At 40.8% G+C, this 20,011-nt stretch overlaps 2 protein-coding genes across 3 annotated transcripts in view; one reads left to right on the top strand and one right to left on the bottom strand.

Moving 5' to 3' along the window:
- LOC143830335 (prostaglandin reductase 2-like) overlaps window positions 1-10,276 on the top strand; it is a 31,247-nt gene extending 20,971 nt beyond the window's left edge. Inside the window, exon 10 of the mRNA XM_077322731.1 lies at window positions 1-10,276. Within this exon, the coding sequence (XP_077178846.1) occupies window positions 1-65 (65 nt within the window). The 3' untranslated portion in view covers window positions 66-10,276.
- TMEM62 (transmembrane protein 62) overlaps window positions 5,561-20,011 on the bottom strand; it is a 25,459-nt gene continuing 11,008 nt past the window's right edge. For both annotated transcript variants that reach the window (XM_077322730.1, XM_077322729.1), the window contains exons 6-14: window positions 19,399-19,523; window positions 18,501-18,623; window positions 17,130-17,285; window positions 16,472-16,631; window positions 15,151-15,264; window positions 14,248-14,332; window positions 11,634-11,738; window positions 10,156-10,274; window positions 5,561-7,258 (exon numbers count right to left, since the gene is read on the bottom strand). In XM_077322730.1, coding sequence (XP_077178845.1) covers window positions 6,932-7,258; window positions 10,156-10,274; window positions 11,634-11,738; window positions 14,248-14,332; window positions 15,151-15,264; window positions 16,472-16,631; window positions 17,130-17,285; window positions 18,501-18,623; window positions 19,399-19,523 — 1,314 coding nt within the window. In that variant the 3' untranslated portion in view covers window positions 5,561-6,931. The remainder of the gene's footprint in view (window positions 7,259-10,155; window positions 10,275-11,633; window positions 11,739-14,247; window positions 14,333-15,150; window positions 15,265-16,471; window positions 16,632-17,129; window positions 17,286-18,500; window positions 18,624-19,398; window positions 19,524-20,011) is intronic.

Consider the following 20,011-nt stretch of genomic DNA (forward strand, 5'->3'; position numbering starts at 1 on the left):
CTGCTTTCGTGTCCATGATGAGTGGAGGCAACATTGGAAAACAGATTGTGCATGTTTCTGACTAAAACCTTTTTGCTAGAATCATAGAATCTTAGAATTGGAAGGGCCATCCAGGCCATGTAATCCAACCTATTGCTCAATGCAAGATCAGCCTAAATCATCCTTGATAAGTATCTATCCAACCGGTGCTTAAAGGCCACCAGTGAGGGGGAGCTCACCACCTCCTTAGGCAGCTGGTTTTACTGCTGAACTACTGTATTAAATTTTTTTCCTGATATCTAACCAATGTTGTTCTACACATAGTTTAAACCTATTACTGCGGGTCCTAGCCTCTGCTGCCAACAGAACCTTTCCCTGCCCTCCTCTAAGTGCAACTCATTCTTGTGTTTTCAAAATCATTTCAAAACGATCTGATTGCCTCACTCCCATATTACAGTATTAGTGGGGTTAGTTAGTGATCGCCTGTTGCCTAACGTTGATAACATGGATATTGTGGATTGATTTTAATGGTTTTAACTATGGGTTTTATTGCAATCTTTATTTTGTAAACTGCCCTGAGCCTAAGGGAACGGCGATATAAAAGTTAAATAAATAAACAAACAAATAAATCAATGAAATGGAAATCATACGTATCTGGATTTGCAATAGCTGATGTTTAGACCACATGATACTATTAACATATTAGTCCAACTTTCTCTCTGGATTTGTTGTTCACTTTTAACCTGGTTAACTTACCCCAGGTTCAATGCTATTGGGAAGGGTTTATTTTTCTGCACTGTGGTGCATTAAGCTTTTCTCCAGTCTTTCTTTGCTGCATGTTTTGGGAGGGATCGCAGTAACTGTTCTGTGAGTGAGAAGATTTGGATTTTCTCTTCCATCAGGCAGCCATATTACCTGAAAATTTCCCCATGGTGGCTACTTATTCCTTCTGCTACTGGGCTTTGCTTTTTAAGTTGGTAGCTGAATATCATTACATTAATATATGGTTTCAACAATATGTCTGTGAATTCATAGAACAAGTAAAAATGTATGATTAAATGGATGCAGAATTTTAATGAATAAATACTTGGAAAGAGAACCAAATAACTTCAAGTCAATAGAATCTAGAAAGATAAAACTTTGAAAATTTGAGATCTTCAATGAAGGTCTACAATGAATTATCCAATGAAGATATCAGAGATGGGATTGCTATGGTATCAGCAGTCTTTCTGAATTTTGACTTGGAAATAAAGGCCATGGAATTGGAGGAAATTGGACAAAATAAAAGGCTATGCAAAAGGCAAAATATTTTTTACAACAATCTGAAGAAAAAATAGGAATCAAGAACAGGTAGAGGCGAATCAAGAACAAGAATTTTGAGATATACAATATTAACTGCAAGAAACAAAGGAATTGGATCATAGAATCATAAAGTTGGAAGGGGGGCTTCAGGGTTATCTAGTCCAACCTTCTGCACAATGCAGGAACTCACAACTACCTAGATGGAACTAGAGGACATGCATTTGGAAAATGCATGCATGGTTGAAAAAGAGGGCAGGAGTGTCCACATTTACTATTTTAATTAGAAAATAACTTGTTGAACACCCTCTGTAGGCTTTCTGTGAACAAAAATGAAAAATTGAACAAAACTGAAATGATTTTATAGTTTTGAGGAGGAGAAAACATGAAAGTATAGAAAAAATGGTTTTAAATGTTTTGTTTAATGGATGGATCAGTTTGATTTATAACTCTCAGAGATAAGAAGTATTTTTATTTATGTTCTCTTCTGTTTTAATTTTCTTAATTGTAATATTCTTAATAAAATTTGAACATAAATGTATAAAGAATAGAAATTTGAGTAATATATTTCATTTTTAACTTCTTTCTTTAATGTGAGATCTTATTTTAATGGACTTTGACATATTATCAATCATAGTTAATACCTGATGAGGTGTTTAACAATAATAATAACAGTGGTAAAGTAGATTGTTTACAACAATTGAAACAAGGATCACTGTAAAGATTTTGAGTTGGAGGAAGACGTTGGAGAGAGCCTTTTATTTTTCTTGTTTTTAATATACTGTGATGTAAACTTTGAAAATCATATGAATTATTTTGTATAACCCCCTTTTATTTCCTCTATCCCTTTTATGTCTTTATTATATTTTATTTCTTTTTTTCAAAGTAAATACATTCAATTCCAAAAAAAGGGGGGGGAGTTCCTGAAGAATGAAATTTGATATGGAAGAGCTGAACTTCTTGTTATGGAAATTCAGTACTACTTAATGTTAAGTATCTGCAGTTTCATAGTGATGGTGCTCACAAGTCTCCCCCCCTTGCAAATTCCCTGTTATTAACCCCTAAGGATCTTCTAGATACACTACCAAAAAAGTGGATAATATATCTAGCATGATATTAAATTTGCCCCCCCTGAAATTGGGAGGAATTCTCCTGGATACTTGAACAAGGGAATAGCCCACCTGTTGGAATGCTCTGTGGAGTGCATTAATAAAATGCTATTTCTTTCAAGCCTCTAGAGCTCGTGCCACACTTTAGCAATGAATCATTGACTCAAGCTTCCTGGATAACTTAGGCTTCTGAGTTGTGATGAGCAGGTTAATTCTGCCTCTCCCTTAGAATGGCCATGGGGAGCTTACGGTTAAAGCCACTCATTACAAGGGAGAGTTAGAACTGGCTAAGTAAGGAGTTGGACAGTCACTTGAAGCTGGCTGGGAGAAAGTCACCTTGTAACAAGGAATCCTGAATACCTGACTAGACCTTTGATTCTAAAGTTTTATTCTGTTGTGTTTAAACAAGCCTCTTTCAACCTTCGGACCATGGAGGAAGCCCAGAATTTTTTTCAGGCATCAAGGAACCCTGGAATTGATGTCAGCTGGTCACATCTCCCTGCCACATCGCCTGAAAGTGATGTGTTGCTGGAAGTGATGTCACCCAGACACTCCCACCAGAGGTGACCAGGCCATTCTCACTGCCACATCAGAGGAAGTGATGTCTCCAGGCCTCCCCCTCTCCTGTGTCACCAGAATTGATATGTCTAATGCCATCTCCATTTACAATTTACTATTGCATATTTATGTAATTTAGTGTAATTTTATGGATACCACATCAAATCTCACTGAGTCAACGGGCCTTACTTCCACGTAGATGCTACACAGAATAGCAGTCTTCCCTGGCTGAGTTATTTCTGACTCCCCTCATTCTTGTTCTAAAGGGAAAGAGTTTCCAAAGGTTAATGTTGGTAGCCCACCTTTCCCATCCCTTGCATGTCTGAATCCCCCATCTCACATGCCCTTCTAGAAGACACTTCAGCTAGGGAAAGTGCCTGGGACAAGAACTATTCTCAGTGGCTACTCAAAGCCATTGCTGCTCTTATGCCCCGCAGCTTGAAAGGAGACTGTTATAGGCAGTGTCTACTAGACCTTTCTGCCCTCCACACCATCACATGGTGTGATGATGGGTCCACACATGGGGAAGAGGGTGGGACTGCCTTGCTGCTAACATATTCAAGCTGCCTACACTAGAGCAACAAGGGAAGTGGGCTTCAGTAATGTCTAGTAATGTCAGGGGCTACCTGAACTTCTGGGAATGGCTGTGGAAGACCTGGAGAATCCAGTTTCAAATCCCTGGTTTAAATTATTAAGTTGAAATTTAACTCCTTGTTTAATCATGTGGGCTGTATGTGTATGATCTCAGAGAAGGCACACATATACAACCATCTTGGGGTGTGCTTGTTTATGTATTATTGCTAAACTAGCAGAAAAGTCCATTGTAAAAAAATACAACAGGTGTTAGCCTCCCTTGCCTGACCAGGGTAGGCCCGCTGAGGTCTGGCAAGGCCACAGCAGGGCTGCTTGGGATGTGGGCGAACGCAGGGCAACTCGGAGTGGGGGTGAGCACAGGTAGCCCAGTTAAGGCTGTTTCTTGAAATCCTGGGGCTTCTTAATGGCCAGGAAAGGGTTTCCTAAATAGGTGAGAGTTAATTAATTTTAAAAGTATTTTTCATTTGATTTCAGGGGTTTCTCAATGGAAAAAAAGTTGAGAAAGGCTGCTCTATATCATTAAGAGGTAAAACAGGCAGCAAACTGTGACCACCACCCCGTAACCCTGAACCTGTGTGACAGGCTGTAAAGAGTGAGAAGGGGGGCCACAGGAGAGTGGTGGCAGCCACTCATAAGACCAGTGGAGACATTCTAGTAGCTCTACCAGTGATACCACCCTGCACTTCCCAACTTGATTCAATTAAGCTCCTGGGCACAACTTCCACCCCTGCCCCAGCCATTGTCAGCCTTAATGTATCACTGAGCTTTCCCGGCCTTTGAACACTGGGATTTCATTCCCAGACCTGCTTTTTATCACATCCTGATCTGTTCAGAATCAGGGTTGTATATTTTCTTTTTCTCCTTAATTCCCTGCAAGTTCCTCTGGCCTGTTAGCCAGTCGCTCTTTTCCAGGCTTCCCCCCAGGAAGCAACAGCTGATTGGTAGGTTAATTTATTTAAACGTTTTGCATCTGTTTTTGGCTTATTGTTGAACCTTTTCAAATTTTTCATTCTGCATCTTGTTTAGAAAATAAAGACCTTTTATTTTCTGCCTCATTTTTTGCAGTGCTACTGCAAATTGGGACCCTAGTACTCATAAGCAGAAGATTCCAAAGTTAATTGTCCAGGTGATGCATGTTAAGTCCTATATGTTTGAAGGATGCATTGCATGTTACCTATGGGTACCTATTTGGGTACCTATTTCATGGTTCATGGGTACCTATTTGGGTAACAATACATGGGTGTACTTCAGAATTAAGATGTGGCTTGTGGAGGATGACAGAATAAGGTATCATAGAGACAGAATGCAGCAGGTAGAGCTATGTGTTATCTTGGTAGATCTGTGCTCTTCAACCTGTATTCACTGGTAAACAGAAGGCTCGTGAATTTCTGGGAAGATGGGGAAACTATTTATCATCCCCTACTGGTGCCCTACCTAGGCAGTTTTCCTTACAGTCCAGCTTTAAAACCTGGGCGTGGTGGGAAGTTTCAACTGCTCTCCACTGAAAGTACTTTGCTCCTATATTAACATTACAAGAGAAAAATGGAATTGGGAATGATCTTTTCATTAAAATCAGCACTAATATAAATCTTTTTAAAGGAATGAAAAGGAAAACATGCATACAAGTATGTATTCACAACAAAACTAATTATTTGCCTAACTCCAGCTCTTTGTTTTTTTTCTTGGGGAGATATATCTAAAATGTGCTCCACTATTAATTTTTAGTAGGCAATAATAGCAGTTACAGTGTACCAAAAATAAGAGACCTGGAGACGGTGTAACAGTTGACTTGGTATCTACAAAATGGGAAAAAGTACTTGTGCTTGCTTTCTTTCAAGCCTCAACAGATCAAAAAATAACTAATCCAATAAAGAAGCTCACTGAAGTGTGTGGCTTAGCTATTTTTATTACATAAAACACTATTTAATCTCTTGTCCTCAGTCAGTCAACTGTTCACAGTCTTTTGGAGAAAAACAGCATAATGTTAGTAAATATAAAAAGTGAAAATCATACAAGATACATTCATTCAGCAATTATATTTTGGCAAGGACACAGCAGTAATTTGTGCAAATACAGCAAGAGCTCATACATAGATCCAAATGTATGCAAATATATGCAAGTTAAAAGAACATCTTTAGATTACATGTTTCAGAGTGCTTGCTGTGAGGGGAAATGGTTGAGGTATACTCATGTAGAACATACACACTCATAGGGCCAGTCATACATAGTATTTATATGTGGAGACACTTGCTTCTATACTCTATTGGATGCAGAGTACATGCACTAGGGATTTCATTTAAAAAAAAACTACAGGTGGAACTCTCCTTGCAGAATAGATCAGTCCGTCATGAACTTCCTGAAATGTAGTTTGAGAGGTTAGCACTAGTATCTCTCTCCCCCACACACCTTTCACAGGTAGATATAACTCTGGACTGAACCCTAGAGGTAACGTGGACTGGCATCAAGGCATGAAGTAAGATGTAATACATGCTACAGAGCAGTAGAACTTGACTTTGGCTGCCATTTTTGTGTATACACACGCCATCCACGTCTGTTACCATGCTACAAAAACAATGCTCTATCAAAGTAGGTGTTATGTTTCATAGTAATGACTTCATATATAACACATTCCACAGATTGGAAGTCAGCAGGGATGAAAGCATACAGGTACAGGCTAGTACAGAGTATTGTTACCAAACTAGCCCATGTAGTATCTCCCATATTCTACTTCAAACCTCCCAGAGGCAGTTCCAGTAAGCAACTTGAATCACTTTCATCTCTGCCAGTCAGTGATATGCAACATTTGAAAAAAAAATTAACAATATAAGAGATTTAAGACAAACCACAAGCCAGAGAATTGTGCAAATAACTTGGCATACCCTGTGGGAACTAGACTTGTATTTTTCTGTTAGCCCCAATGCTATACAGCAAACATTCTGGAAACTGCATTTCAAAGCCATTTTCCAGTGTTGGTGGAGGTATGTGCTGCTCTCAAAGGGGTGTGTGATATGTCAAATTTACAACATTAGATTGCAGGCATGCTTATTATTATTGACCACTTTGTCCTCCATACTGTCCAAAATTATCAAGTATTTCTGAATTTATATGTACAGCACTCTATATATACATAGAAAAACAAACCATTACAATCCAGTATCAGTTTCTATTCCTAAACTTCATTTTGCATTATATAACAGCAATTCAAAACAGATTTACATCAACAAATACAATCAAGTCCTGAGGCAGGCACTGAAAGGGGAGGGGGGAAATCTCCATACCATTACATTCAGTTATTCAGTTTGCATGAACATTAGTCATACAGACTGTACCTCACAGCTTTACCACTTAACTGTCTAAGTGAAAGTGTACTTTATTTCCCTGAAAAAGAGCCATTACGAGCTTTGATTGTTCTTCATTTGTACAATAAAGGTTCGCAGAGTAGAATTGTTCATTGTCCAACTTCTGTAGACCACAAAGAGAGTTAGTCCCACAATCCAAGTCCTCAGTGGAGACAGGAAGAAAGCCATAGTTCCATAGGTCTGAAGCAGGAAAAAGCAGGAGTAGACTTGCCAGAAAAATAGGAGTGCCATGGTTAGATGGACAGGCACGGCGTGATATCGTTTAACGTTATACAGGTGGGAGCCAAAGCAGTTTCCTTGGCAACGCAGAAATAGGCACCAACATAGATATGCCATCAAAGGTATGTTGAAAAACATCACCTGTGGGGAACAGGATTCACATTACTGTTTTTTCTCAACATATGTACAGAATAAAGTAGAATGTGGAAAGGTACATAAAGTTGTTAATGGCCTGATCTGTGAACCCATAAGCAGAGTAGATCCAAATTCAGTACATTAACCTTGTTTGGAAACTGAAAATCTGGGAAAGAAGGGAAATCTGGTGTCACTTGAAAATTAAAAGTGCTGACTTTCAGGGAATATGGCAACTTGATAGGAAGTGTTTTCAAAGGCTCCAGATCTATCTCACTGTGAGATGTACCATGTCATGGAAGGAGAGAATTTCTCTATCCTTACCTCTCCCCCATGGGGAGACCCTACTGATAGATAAACCCATGAGGGGGCCTGTTTTATCAGATTCCACAGGGTTTGGAAAATGGCAAGGACAGTGGAGGCTAGGTGAGCTATTGCTGGACAAAGTCAGTCTACCCCAACTGATGCCTTCTTTTGCTCTTTCTTTTAATATGAAGTACCTGCAATATTCTGGCTTGTTCTTTATAATTTTTGGGACTATGATCACAATTTGGAAGGCTGGCAGAACTCAGTGGTAGGAAGAGTCTTATTGAACCTTTATGGCCTTAAACAACAGTTAATAGTCTCAATTTTATAACAAAGCAGAAATACTATCTGAACAATATCAACCTCTTGCTGCCATTGTCCCTTCTGGCCAAGTGTTATTCCATATAATTGTGGATCATTCTATGGGTTATACAATGAACTCCCCCTCCCTTAATGAAAGATATTTATTTAAAATATTCAGTGCTTTGGCTATGGCATGATAAACTACAAAACAAAAAAAAAAAACCCATAACCAAAATGCAGATTTGCCCAAAATCTCTGCAATCAAAATGAATATGCTGCCCAAACTTTGTCTTTCATTTGTTACTTGTTTGGGCGATGGGCGCATTTTAGCCTATCCACAGACATTTATGGAATCCAATAGATTCCTGAATGTTCTGTGGGATCCGATACCCTCCAGTGACTAGTTGTTGGCCTTAGGAGAGGATTGGAAGTCCAGCATGACAGCCACTATCGACAAGATCGCTCCTAGATGCCCTCTCTGCAAGCAGGCTCCATGGTATTCTCAGGAGCCTTCTTGGTCCTGGCCCCAACCTGGTGGAAAGAGCTCCCAGAAGCGCTAAGGACCCTGATGGAATCATCAGCATTCTGCAGACCCTGTAAAACAGAGCTCTTCCACCAGGTGTTTGGTTGAGGCCAGGCCAGGAAGAGTGGCTCCCTCCCTGCATGGGCCTATGGAAATCTGCTGGGCCAGATACTCACTAAAGTTGCCTCCTGGAGGGTTGATGTCTGTTGCATGTGGGTGAGATACTCTCTGAAGCTGCCTCTTGGAGGGTTAACAGTTGTTGCATGTGGGTGGTTGGGGGAATTGGAACAGAGTGGGTATCCTGCAGATAGTGATTTTACCGCCATCTTGGTTTTGGTCTTTGTTGTGGGTATTGTTTTTATGTGGTTTTTTAAAAATACTATGTAAACTGCAATGAACCAGCTGGGTCTGAGAGTGGCGGTTAACAAATACAATTATAAATAAAAAATATATATACATAGAAGAAAGAATATTGAAAGAGTGGCAGTGACGAAGTATTTATATGAAATGGCACCCCCCCCCACAAAACACAAGAATAAGCTTCACAGTATTACAAGATGAGAGAAAGAGAATAGGACTAGCAGTCCCAAATATAAAGTTATATAACCAAGGAGTGGATTTGGTCTGGATTATGGACTGATTAAAAACTCAAGACTAAGAATCAGCAAACCTTGATGAAGGTGTATACAATTATTTATGGATTAAGAAAACAACTTAAAAGATCACAGAATCATAGAATAATAGAGTTGGAAGGAACCTCATGGGTCATCTAGTCCAACCCCCTGCACTGTGTAGGACACTCACATCCCTATCGTTCATCCACTGTAACTTGCCACCCTCTTGAGCCTTCACAGAATCACCCTCTCCGTCAGATGGCTATCTAGCCTCTGTTTTAAAATTTCCAAAGATGGAGAACCCACCACCTCCCGAGGAAGCCTGTTCCACTGAGAAACCGCTCTGTCCAGGAACTTCTTCCTGATGTTTAGATGGAATTTCTTTTGGATTAATTTCATCCCATTGGTTCTGATCATAACTCAAGAAAGAAGTCATACAATCAAAGATGGACTTTTGAGCATATGTTGCGTCTGAAGAGATCGGCATCTGGCAACCCTACTTCAGTGTCCAATCACATGAATACTTATCTGGGAGTAAGCCCAATTCAATAAAATGGAATTTATTTATGAGTTAACATTCTCAGTATTAAACTGAAATCTTACAGCTGCTGTATCTAATTGAGGGACTGATGCTTGAGCAACAAGCAACTGCAGTGCTCAGTTGTGGGACTGTCTTGTCACCACTTATTCTTTACCAAAATACTGGTCAGTAATTACAGTCGCAACCAGGAGTTTGTACAGGAGCAAGGCCTGGTGCAGCTCACTTAGGTAACATCAAGGACCATTCTGGTCCATATAACTGTTTTGAATTTTGCACCACTGGTTCTACACTGACTGCAAGTACAGTAATTCCTCCTGGCTCTGTAACTCTGTGAACATGGTATCATGCATGTATAAGACCAGCAATGGAAGAGATTTTGTTCTGTCTACAGGCTACCATTTTAACAAGGTCAACATTTCTTTATGACGGGATCATTACTGAAGCTCTTTCAGCCACCCTCTTATTCCTGCAATTTGCCATCCAATCAAATGCAAATATGAAACTACTACTACAACAACTGTACTGAAAGCATTACTTGCAACTTGTCACATTCCAACAATTTGTTAACTTTTTTGACACATCTCGTTTTCATAGTTCTGCCAATTGTTAAATATCCTACCTGCCAAATCCCAACTAGGAATGTTATACTGCCTTGAAAGAAATGGCCGTCCACTACTACACCAAAAGAAAAGCAGGCGCCCATGTGACCATCTATTATCTCACCAATGAACCAGGGACCTGTAAGGAAGCAAAGTGATAACATATTTAGTATATTGCAAACCATCTTTTCCCCAGCTGCCACTACAATACTTGTCCAACAATAAGAATCACTTTCAAACACTGTCCAGAAAATAAGGCAGAAATAGCTAACTTGACAAGATGCTTCTGTGAATTCTTAACCACAGAGTGCCATTGATAAGCAAAGATTTGTGACTCTATACCTTAGTGCAGTGGTCCCCAACCCCTGGTCTGGGGACTGGGACCAGTCCGCGGCTCCTCCTCTTCCTCCTCCCCAGTTGCTGCCTTGGGGACTGCCCTGTCACTCTGCTGCTGTCTCGCCTTTGGTGTTTTCCGGCGGCCACCATGGCTGGGGCTCCCCCTTGGCATGGCATTGTGCAGCTGCTGCTGGCAGCGCCCCCCAGAGGGCGGTGGGAAGTCAGGGGTGCCGGCGGGACAGCAAGTGGAGCAGGGGCTCAGGCAGCGGTGACGTCCCTCGGCAAAAGACTACTCCCTCCCGGGCCTCAGTAAAATTGTCAAGCGTTGACCGGTGATAAAAAGGTTGAGGACCATTGCCTTAGTGGTATGAAAGGCTAAACAACTGGAACAGATCCTACTCCTGGCCTCCTATTGGACTGAGCAAACTTTCAAGCCTTCCTCTAGGTTGAGATTTTCTCCTATTTCTGGTTGTCTTGTTGGAATAAGGCTGGATCCGTCCCACTAGTTCAGCCTAGAATTTTCTACTAGACAGGAGAGGTGAGATTCTAGGAAAGTGTACTCAGAGATTTTGAATGGAGAAAGGGAAGTGTTTTGCTTTCTACTACACTGGGGGAAAGATAGAAGAACAGGAGGCTTAGCTGAAAAAAATGTCTTCAAAAAGAGAGCTGGGCACACATTGGTGGAAACTAAATTGTTAACGAATATTTTCACTTTTCTCAAGTAACGCCTAGTGAGGACTGATTTCCCTCTTTTAAACTTGTTTGCTTCATAGCTGTTACACATTTTTCCTTTCTGTAATTAATGACTTTCATTACAAGTTAATTTTTTCCCACAAAGCTGTGATGGCTCTGCCAGACAGAAACATATTCCATAACTACTGAAGATTTTTCCAGAGTAGGTGATCCAACTGTTTACTCAAAATTAAAAAGAAAGAATTCTGTAAGAAAGAATGATCTAAGATACTATCCTCTGTTAAAAAAAAAACAGGATCTTACAGTCTTCTGGCACAAGCACAAGACCTCTAGCTCTCCAGTGGATCACGTACCTTCAGTTTCTCCCTCTAAGTAGAAACAGCATTATGAAAAAGTCTTTGCTACAACTAGGAATAAACTTAAAATCCTACTTGATTTAAAGATTTCAACATTTCCATGATGGTCTTACCTAAAACAGTATACAAAGTCAGCAGCAAAAAGAAGTAATAGAAGAGGTTTGTTTTGCTCAGGATATGAAGTGAAAGAGATGTCTGCATTGTCCTGGTGAGAGGTCCTAAATTGGAAAAAACAATTTCAGTGGGGAAAAATTGCTCACTAATGTTAAATACATATGGGTTGTCTAAAGGTCATGTTTTACAGGACCATAGAAGGGCAAATTCAGCATATGCCTCCACTTGCAGGGGTTGTTGGCTATGCCAGGGGCCAGTGTCTGCCTTGCCTTTAGCAGGCTGAGCCTCCCTCATCTTCCCTCTCATGAGGGCTGGTCTTTGTCTCCCCTGACTTACTTCAGGCTGAATGAGTGATGCCTCCCCCACCTTTATGCAGGGCTTGAGTGGGTCAGGCTCAGTCATTCTGTCAGAGGGCTGGCCAGTTCAGGTGTGATGGGGAGGCCATCTGCCCACCAGGAGGCATCCAGGTGCTTTTAATGGCCCTGCCTGTGGAGGCTAGTTGAGCTGAGAATGTGTAACTGGCCCAAGATCACCCAGTGCATTTGCAGGGCTCAATGAGGACTGGAGGTCCTAATCTGGAACTTCAACCACTACACCACATGGGCTTCCGTGAGGTGACTACTTCTGAATATTAATAAGTAGCCAGACCTAGGTGAAGTATGCAAGTTGTGCGGTGTCATTGAATGTTTGATCCAATGAAGAGTCCATCCCATTGGAAAGAATGGAGCGGATGGAGGCACCCTCTTTCGGAACCCCTGGACATGGACCCTGTAGTCCAATAGTTGTGAAATTTGGAGGGGAGTTAGGGAAGAGCGTCCTAGAGCTACCCTGAAAGTTTGGAGGCTGTAACTGGAACCCCCACCCCCTAGGCTCCAGAAAAGTTGGGAATGCTGGAATTCTCATTAAAATCAATGGCAGCATTGACTTTAATGGGTGCCGAAGCCAAATCGGCCTGGATCAGGCCCCTGGTGTACAAGCCTAGTCTTGTCTGTTCACAGGTCCCATCTCTGGATTTAAGTATTCTCAGATCTAGCCAACTTGACTATTAGATGATGATGGTTAACGACTGTTGATAAAGGATTCTCTCTGTAACCATAAGATGAAAGCATTTGCATGCAATCAAAGTTTCTATGTTAGGTGCCTTGTTAAATAATTTTGGTTTAGGTATAACTTACAATTTAAAAAAAACATAGACTAAAAGAACACCTCTGAAACCAATACAGTTCCAGTTCACATGGGATATACAATTCACTGTATAATGCTCATTTTCAAAGTATGGTAGAATGTTAATAACAAATAAATATCAGTTGTAAATAGAATTACCAACTGTCTGGTAAGTAGAATTACCAACTTTAATAGAAGCTCAATGGACTGTTATTTACCTCCCTGCCCATTTCTGCACATTAAACCTCTATGGTTGGCAATACTAGCAGTAATCCATAATTACCATGAACCAAAAGGAAATAAAAGGAACTCTTAACATCAAATATTAAAATTTGTATTTAATTTGCATTAATTAATTGTGGTACAACTGAACATATAACTTTGAACTGCCTTTTTAATGCCTGTCTACAACATCACATGAAGTGCCTTATACCGAATCAGGTCGCATTGCCCTTGATTTGCTTGCAAGGACTGTGGATCTCCAGAGGTCTCAGGCTGTGGCTGTTCATTAATCTACTACCGGATCCTTTTAAGTGGAGGTGCCAGGGATTTAACCTGGCATCCTCTGCATGCCAAGCAAATGCCCTACCACTGAACCACAGCCTTTACCCACATCCCTTTAAGAGGATAAGACCAATCCAATATGTCTAAACAAAAGCACCTCCAACAGTTCTGCAGGAGCTGTTCCACCAGGCCTCTGGTTGAAGCCCAATAAACACCAGTGGCCTTCCTATCAAAGCCCAATTCACCCATCTGGGGTAGTTAAATTCTCTATGCCCTCTCCCTCCTCCTGCTGCTGAAAGAAAGACGCATTGAAGGGCAGAACTGTTTTAGCTGATATGATTTTAATTACTTACTCCAGATTATATTTTTGTACTTTTAATATTTTTGTGTCATGTTGCTTGATGTAACCTGCCCTGAGTCTGTAGAGAAAGGCTGTGTAACAAATATAAATAATAATAAATCCCCACATATAATTTTACAGCCTTTCGATTGATCCTGTTTAGGATCAGTTAGGATATTAACATTGTTTAAAAGTAAAACCCTCATTTTAGTCAGACATTCATTCTGAATAGGTAAATTCCATTTTTAAAAAGTATTTTCAACTGCCTGAGAGTTCAGGGAAACATGCTCACGTGTCCCCATACTTCATAAGTAACATGGGGAATGAGGGTGTGGGTCTATTTCTGCATAAATATAGCATGTGTAAGTGATGGGAACTAAAACCTGACTTCTTGTGCTTTTCTGTTCAAAGCGTTTTTCTTCCATGCTGGTTTTGAGAACAAGGCTTCAAGTTGTAGAGCAGGGGTAGTCAACCTGTGGTCCTCCAGATGTCCATGGACATCTGGAGGACCACAGGTTGACTACCCCTGCTGTAGAGCACAGCAAGAAAAGAAAATGATGAAGTCGAGGAAAGAATGATAAAGGTTGCATTAGAAAGGTTCTTACCTTTAAGTGATGGCCTTCCTAAATACCGGAAAATAATCAGAAAGGCAATCTGGATGATAACCATCAGTGCAAATAGTACTCGAATCTTAAAAAGAAAAATGAAAAACAATGTCATTCTAAGAGTTCTGGCTATAAGGTAATGGTTAACTACACTAAGATAAGACAGGCATTTAAAATCTAAACTATGCATTTCAACTCATTTGAGATATCTGTATAGAGGACAGTCAGGGCTTACAATTTTTGCAATGCCCAGCCACCTACATAGTTACACTCCTCTTGAGCAATCCTACTCAGTCACTGTGCACATAAGGGTGACTGATTTGATTCCATGCAGAATATCCCTCCACATGGGAAGTCTGAAGGGAACAAGTATAGAGACATGAGAAGCATGTTCAGAACTAATGCAAACTTTTATAAGAACTTATTTAGATGTATATGTTCTCATATGGCACAATCTTCTTATGTGACAACATCACTTTAGGATGTTTGTGGGAGTATTTTCTAACATTCATTTTCAGATGCGCTATGTGAAGACTATAACCTGTGAGTATGTTCAATTTGAAATGGTTCTTAAAGCATATTTCTTCTTGCTCATAGCCTGGTTGGCACTCCTGGTCCTCTCTCTTGCCATTTAAACACTAGCACATGCAATGCACAGTGTGTGCATTGTGACAGCACCAGCAAACAAAGTGTAAAAGTACATTCGTCAATGACTAATCAAGTTACAATTTGGTCAACTATTGGACACTATCTGAGACTTCATAAAAACACAGTCTCTAAATAAATCCAAAGCATCTCAGTGACTCATAAAACCAAAGAACTTAGTAACAAACAAGGGGAAAAAAAACAGGACAAAAGGTTCTAAGGCACATACATATACTTACCTTACCTAGCAATACTAACCCATATATAGTGATCAGCAAGAAGAAGCCAAGATGATAAGAGGCCAAACTTAAGAGAAAAGGTTTCTTCCATAGCAAATGTATGATGCTGAGTAGTACTCTTACCACTGCTATCCTAAAACGGGAATATAGTGAAGAATAAAATCCTATTATCTTTAGTGGCAAAATGCCCAGCCTTGTTTCTTTTCAAAACCCAAGAAGCTCAGGATGGCACACATGGTCCTTTTTTATATTCACTTTGACCTTGCAAGGTAGGTTAGGCTGAGAAAATGACTATTTGGAAGTCCCCTCAGGAGCAGCATGGGAATTGGAAGCCGAGTTTCTATGATTATAATTCTATGCTCCATCTCAGGGGTTCCCAATATGGTGCCCACAGGACCTATGGCACACACTGGCACCTTTTCTAGCATCTGCCAAGTGTTTTTAGGAAGTGCATGTGACCAGGTAGGGCTTTACTCAGCAAGGCTGCTGATTGGCTGTGGGGATCTTTTTAAAATGTTGCTTTGACAGCAGATGCAATCACAGCACAAAGATCAGCACTGAGTTACTAAAGTTAAGCTGTAGCAATCATTTTGTGGTTGGCTCTGCCTCCTATGGCAGACTTTTTGAGATAGCCATTGTGTTGCTGCTCCCACCATGGTGTATCAGAATTCCAATTTGCCCTCAGCCTCAAAAACGTTGAGGGACCCCTGTTCTAGCCACTGTGCTATACTGGCATTATAATGAGGAGGATATGCTCATGCATCCTTGAATATTCCAAGAATCCTGGGATCTCTGTCTGGGATCAGAGTAAAGGATAGATAGCAGGTATTACCCTTAGAATCCCAAAATGCAGAGAAAATATCCTACATAGGACTGAATAGCAACCATTCTGTTGCACAGGAAATAAAAGGGAAATTTGGAGACACTTATTTGGTGTTCCTTGTCTCTGGTGACTCCAGCCATTAAGATTCAAGGTCCCTCCTACCTGTAAAGGCTCATCCTGAGTTCTGCTTCATGATAATGTTAGAATGCGACAGAAATGCTTGAAATCGGCCACACACACACATGTGCACGCATGCGCGCATGTGTGTGTGTAAGAAACTGATAATTTACAAGGTCCTAACATTTTTGGTGTCTCTCATCTATCTTTAAAACCACTCTGTGTCACGTAATCTACATCCCCATTTTAGAGAGGCTCAAATATATTTCATCCAAAATAATTCACCAAGGTTTTACAAAGGCGCAAAAATGAATCTAGTTCTTCCAAGTCAAACAAACAGTCTTTGAAAACTATCAAATACTATATGATACAAAATAAGCTGCAGGAACAGAGTGCTCACCTGAACTGTCACATTTATTTCATGAAATCCTTGACTGTAGCTTTGGGGGCTCCATTTCAGTACATAGAGCGGTCCAGACACCTGAAGAGCCTCACCGAGATGGATGTCATCAATACTGACCGTGACAAACTTGATAGGAGAAGGAGAGAAGGCCAAAATTCTAAGAAGTAGAAATAAACCAGTGTATGGGAGAACTTGTTAAGATTATATCACAATTACTGTACTTTTAAAATAATCACTGTGTCATCTTTCTTTATATGTAAGTAGAGATCATCTCAACTGGTCTTGGAAATAATGCTCGTCTCTGGATGGTCTTTTCCAGAAAGTGTGTGAAGCAGAGATGCAACATGACAAAGTTTGATATCCAATATCAGAATGTGTGATACTGTATAATGTTCATTTTAAAACTGGTTTTATAATACAGTAAATAAATCTGTCCTTATACATTGTCAACAAATTGATCAAAGAGCTGGTTAAAAGTCAAGATAATTCTTCCTGTGCATTATACACACAACACAAGGCTATTTCCTAAAGATTCTATTGCTGTGGCTGGGATATGAAAGCATTTATTCAGAATATACACCCACATTGACTAGCTACATATGTTCATGAGGACATTATAATAGTGTCTAAAAATCATAACACAGCATCAAGTTACCTGATATGGGTAGACTGAAGAATTCTCTGTAGTGGTTCATGAGCAGAGCTACTATAAAGGGTTGGCTTGGGACTGGTGACCAGAACTACAGGCCATTCCTCAAAATTCAGGTCAGCAAAACTGAAGAGGTCATGATCAAAAGCAAGAATCCTGAACCTAATGTTCAATCATTAAAAACAATACCTTTTAGTCAACAATCTAAGCACAGAAGAATCTAAGCACCGAAGAATATTCTACACATATTTTGAAATTTCCCTATTTCAGATTCTGAAAATGAATTAAGGAATGTTAATAGACAGTACAATTATAAAAATATTTAAAATCCACATTATACATTAACCTTAAGTTAGTCAGTTCCTAATGGACAGGGGGAGGGGGGAGGCCAAAGAGAGATGGCAGATCTGATTGTGTTGATTGTTCTGGCCTCACCCATGGGTTTGATGGAAGAGCTCGGTCTTGCAGGCCCTATGGAACTCTGTGAACTCATTCCACCAAGCTGGGACTAGGGCCAAGGAGGCTCTGGCTCAGGATGAGGCCAGGTGCACTTATTTAGAGCCACGGACTCTCAGCTTGCTAGTGTTTGCTGACTGAAGCACTCTCTGGGTAATGTATTCAGGTAGGTGCTCTCTTAGATACACCAGGCCCAGACCCCATATGGCCTTAAAGGTTAAACCCAATACCTTGAACTGGATTTGGAAATCCATTGGAAGTCAGTGAAGCTGCCGGAGAACTGGTCTTATGGCATTTGAGTTAGAACCCGGGCAGCTGCGTTCTGGACCAGCCGAAACTTCCAGAGCAGGGACAAGGGTAGGCCCGTGTAGGGTAAGTTACAGTAAGCAGGTCTAGAGGTTACCGACACTGTAGCCTGGTGCTCCAGGCCAAAGAGGGTGCTGGTAGCTTCACTTGACAGAGATGGAAGAACATCAGCTGTGCTACCCTCGTGACTTGAGACTCCACAGATAGGGAGGCATCAAACGTCACTCCCAGGTTCCTCCTGGCCATTTGTGTAGTTGTGAGCTGAGCTCCGTCCAGCCTGGGAAGGTGCACTTCCTGGTCTGGTCCTTTCCTCCCCAGTGACAGGACCTCTATTTTTGAGGAATTTATTTTCACTCCACCATGGCCTCCAGTGAGCTCAGAGGGGCATTTGGTCGGCTGTCCATCAGGAGATATATCTGCATACTGCTGCCATCCCAGCCTGAAGCTCTGGATCAACTTGGCAAGAGGGTGCATAAAGATGTTAAAGCTGCCTCTAGCTCCCTGAGTTCAAAATTTTTCACGTACACTAAAAAATTCTCTAAGTACAAATGGACAGAATGATCCTCGTGCTGATCATGTCACTATAAAATGTGGAAAACTAGAAATTTTACTTACTTACGATTGTCTTTCCAGTCTCCCAACTCCAATTCTAGAGTGCCATGATCGTGCTGAGTATGTAGGACTGGCATCAGACCCCCCAGTGTGTGGAGGTGTCCACACAAATATGCTGTAGCAGATCTAAGCAAAGTATCATAGTTATTGTTGGATTGGAGAAGGAATAGTTACTAATCATTAAAAATAAACGGTTATTGGGCAAGTCCAAGGACATCTGGAGGGCTGCAGTTTGACTACCCCTGAGCTATAATTATAATGATGTGGGTGGAAGAGCATTAACCTGTTAATAGTCACAAACTGGAACCCTGAAACAAACAGCGGATGGATAAATAGTTAGAAACTCTCCTTTCTGACAAAGTAATATAATGGGACGCTTCCTGGTATAGGTCTAAGTGAAAAGTTGGCAAAGCAGGAAGTGACTTTTCTGAGCCTGACAGATAGGACAGGAGTAGGTTATTGTAATTTTTCTTCCCTCATGCTGTATCATAAAGTTGGTGTTGGAAAATACCACATGGCCTGCCTCACATTGAAAGCTGTAGATGAACCCATTCCCACAAGCATGGTCAGGTCTGCAGTGATGTGATCAGGCAATAGCCTCAGAGAGCAGATTCAGTGGGCAGCAGTTGCTGCTACCTCACCATTGCCACTGTGCCATCCACTCGCATGTTGGAGCAGCTAATGCTCATTTCCCAGATGTATTTAAATGCATCACAGTTTGTTCTATCTTTATATATTTCTGGAGAATGGAGGATGGGAAGAATTGTTTGTTGGTCTAGCTCTGTAACAGGGATGGTGAGAGATACAGGAGGGGCATGGGGAGAGGCAGATGCCCAGGATGGCAGCCTCAGGTGGCATCTCTATTTGAACCACCACTGTCCACAAGGAAAGAACAACTTACCTCATAGCCACCCGTATTCCTGGTGATGGAGAGATGATTGTTGACGTGGGATAATGACCAAACCAGATGGTGTGGTTACTGTCATAACTTTCTGCAGCTAGTGAAGACAGCTCTTCCATTTGTCTCTAAATTGAAATAACAGGAACAGTTAGTAGCCTATCAGTGGCACAAACTTAAACACATTGGGGTTATAACATCTTAAGACTGCAACACAAAACACATGTGAGTTTGAGTTCTGAATAAACACGCATCAGATAGGGCGGTAAAATACATATCAACTATTCATCTGTAAATGTGTGTTTTGCAAGTTAATAGTTTAGAATGTTTTTACATCAATAATCTCATTATTTTTAGTTTTGGAAAAATAAGGCTGTGAAACATATCCACCACATTCCAGAGAACCATGTGCATAGTGGACCCTCAGACTTTTTCTTCCTTCTTTGTTATAGTAGGTCCCCTTCCCTGTGTTCATTTGCAAGCTGCTTTTGAAGCTCAGAATTTCAACAGTGAACTTTAGTGCAATAATGTTTCTGTGGCAGCACTGCAGAAAAGGGAGCAGTACTCATGCTCCATGCATTCAAAGGGAAGACAGTTAGAAGTAATGAACAAAGCA

The sequence above is a fragment of the Paroedura picta genome, chromosome 2 (genome assembly GCF_049243985.1).
Source record: "Paroedura picta isolate Pp20150507F chromosome 2, Ppicta_v3.0, whole genome shotgun sequence".
Taxonomy (NCBI): Eukaryota; Metazoa; Chordata; class Lepidosauria; order Squamata; family Gekkonidae; genus Paroedura; species Paroedura picta.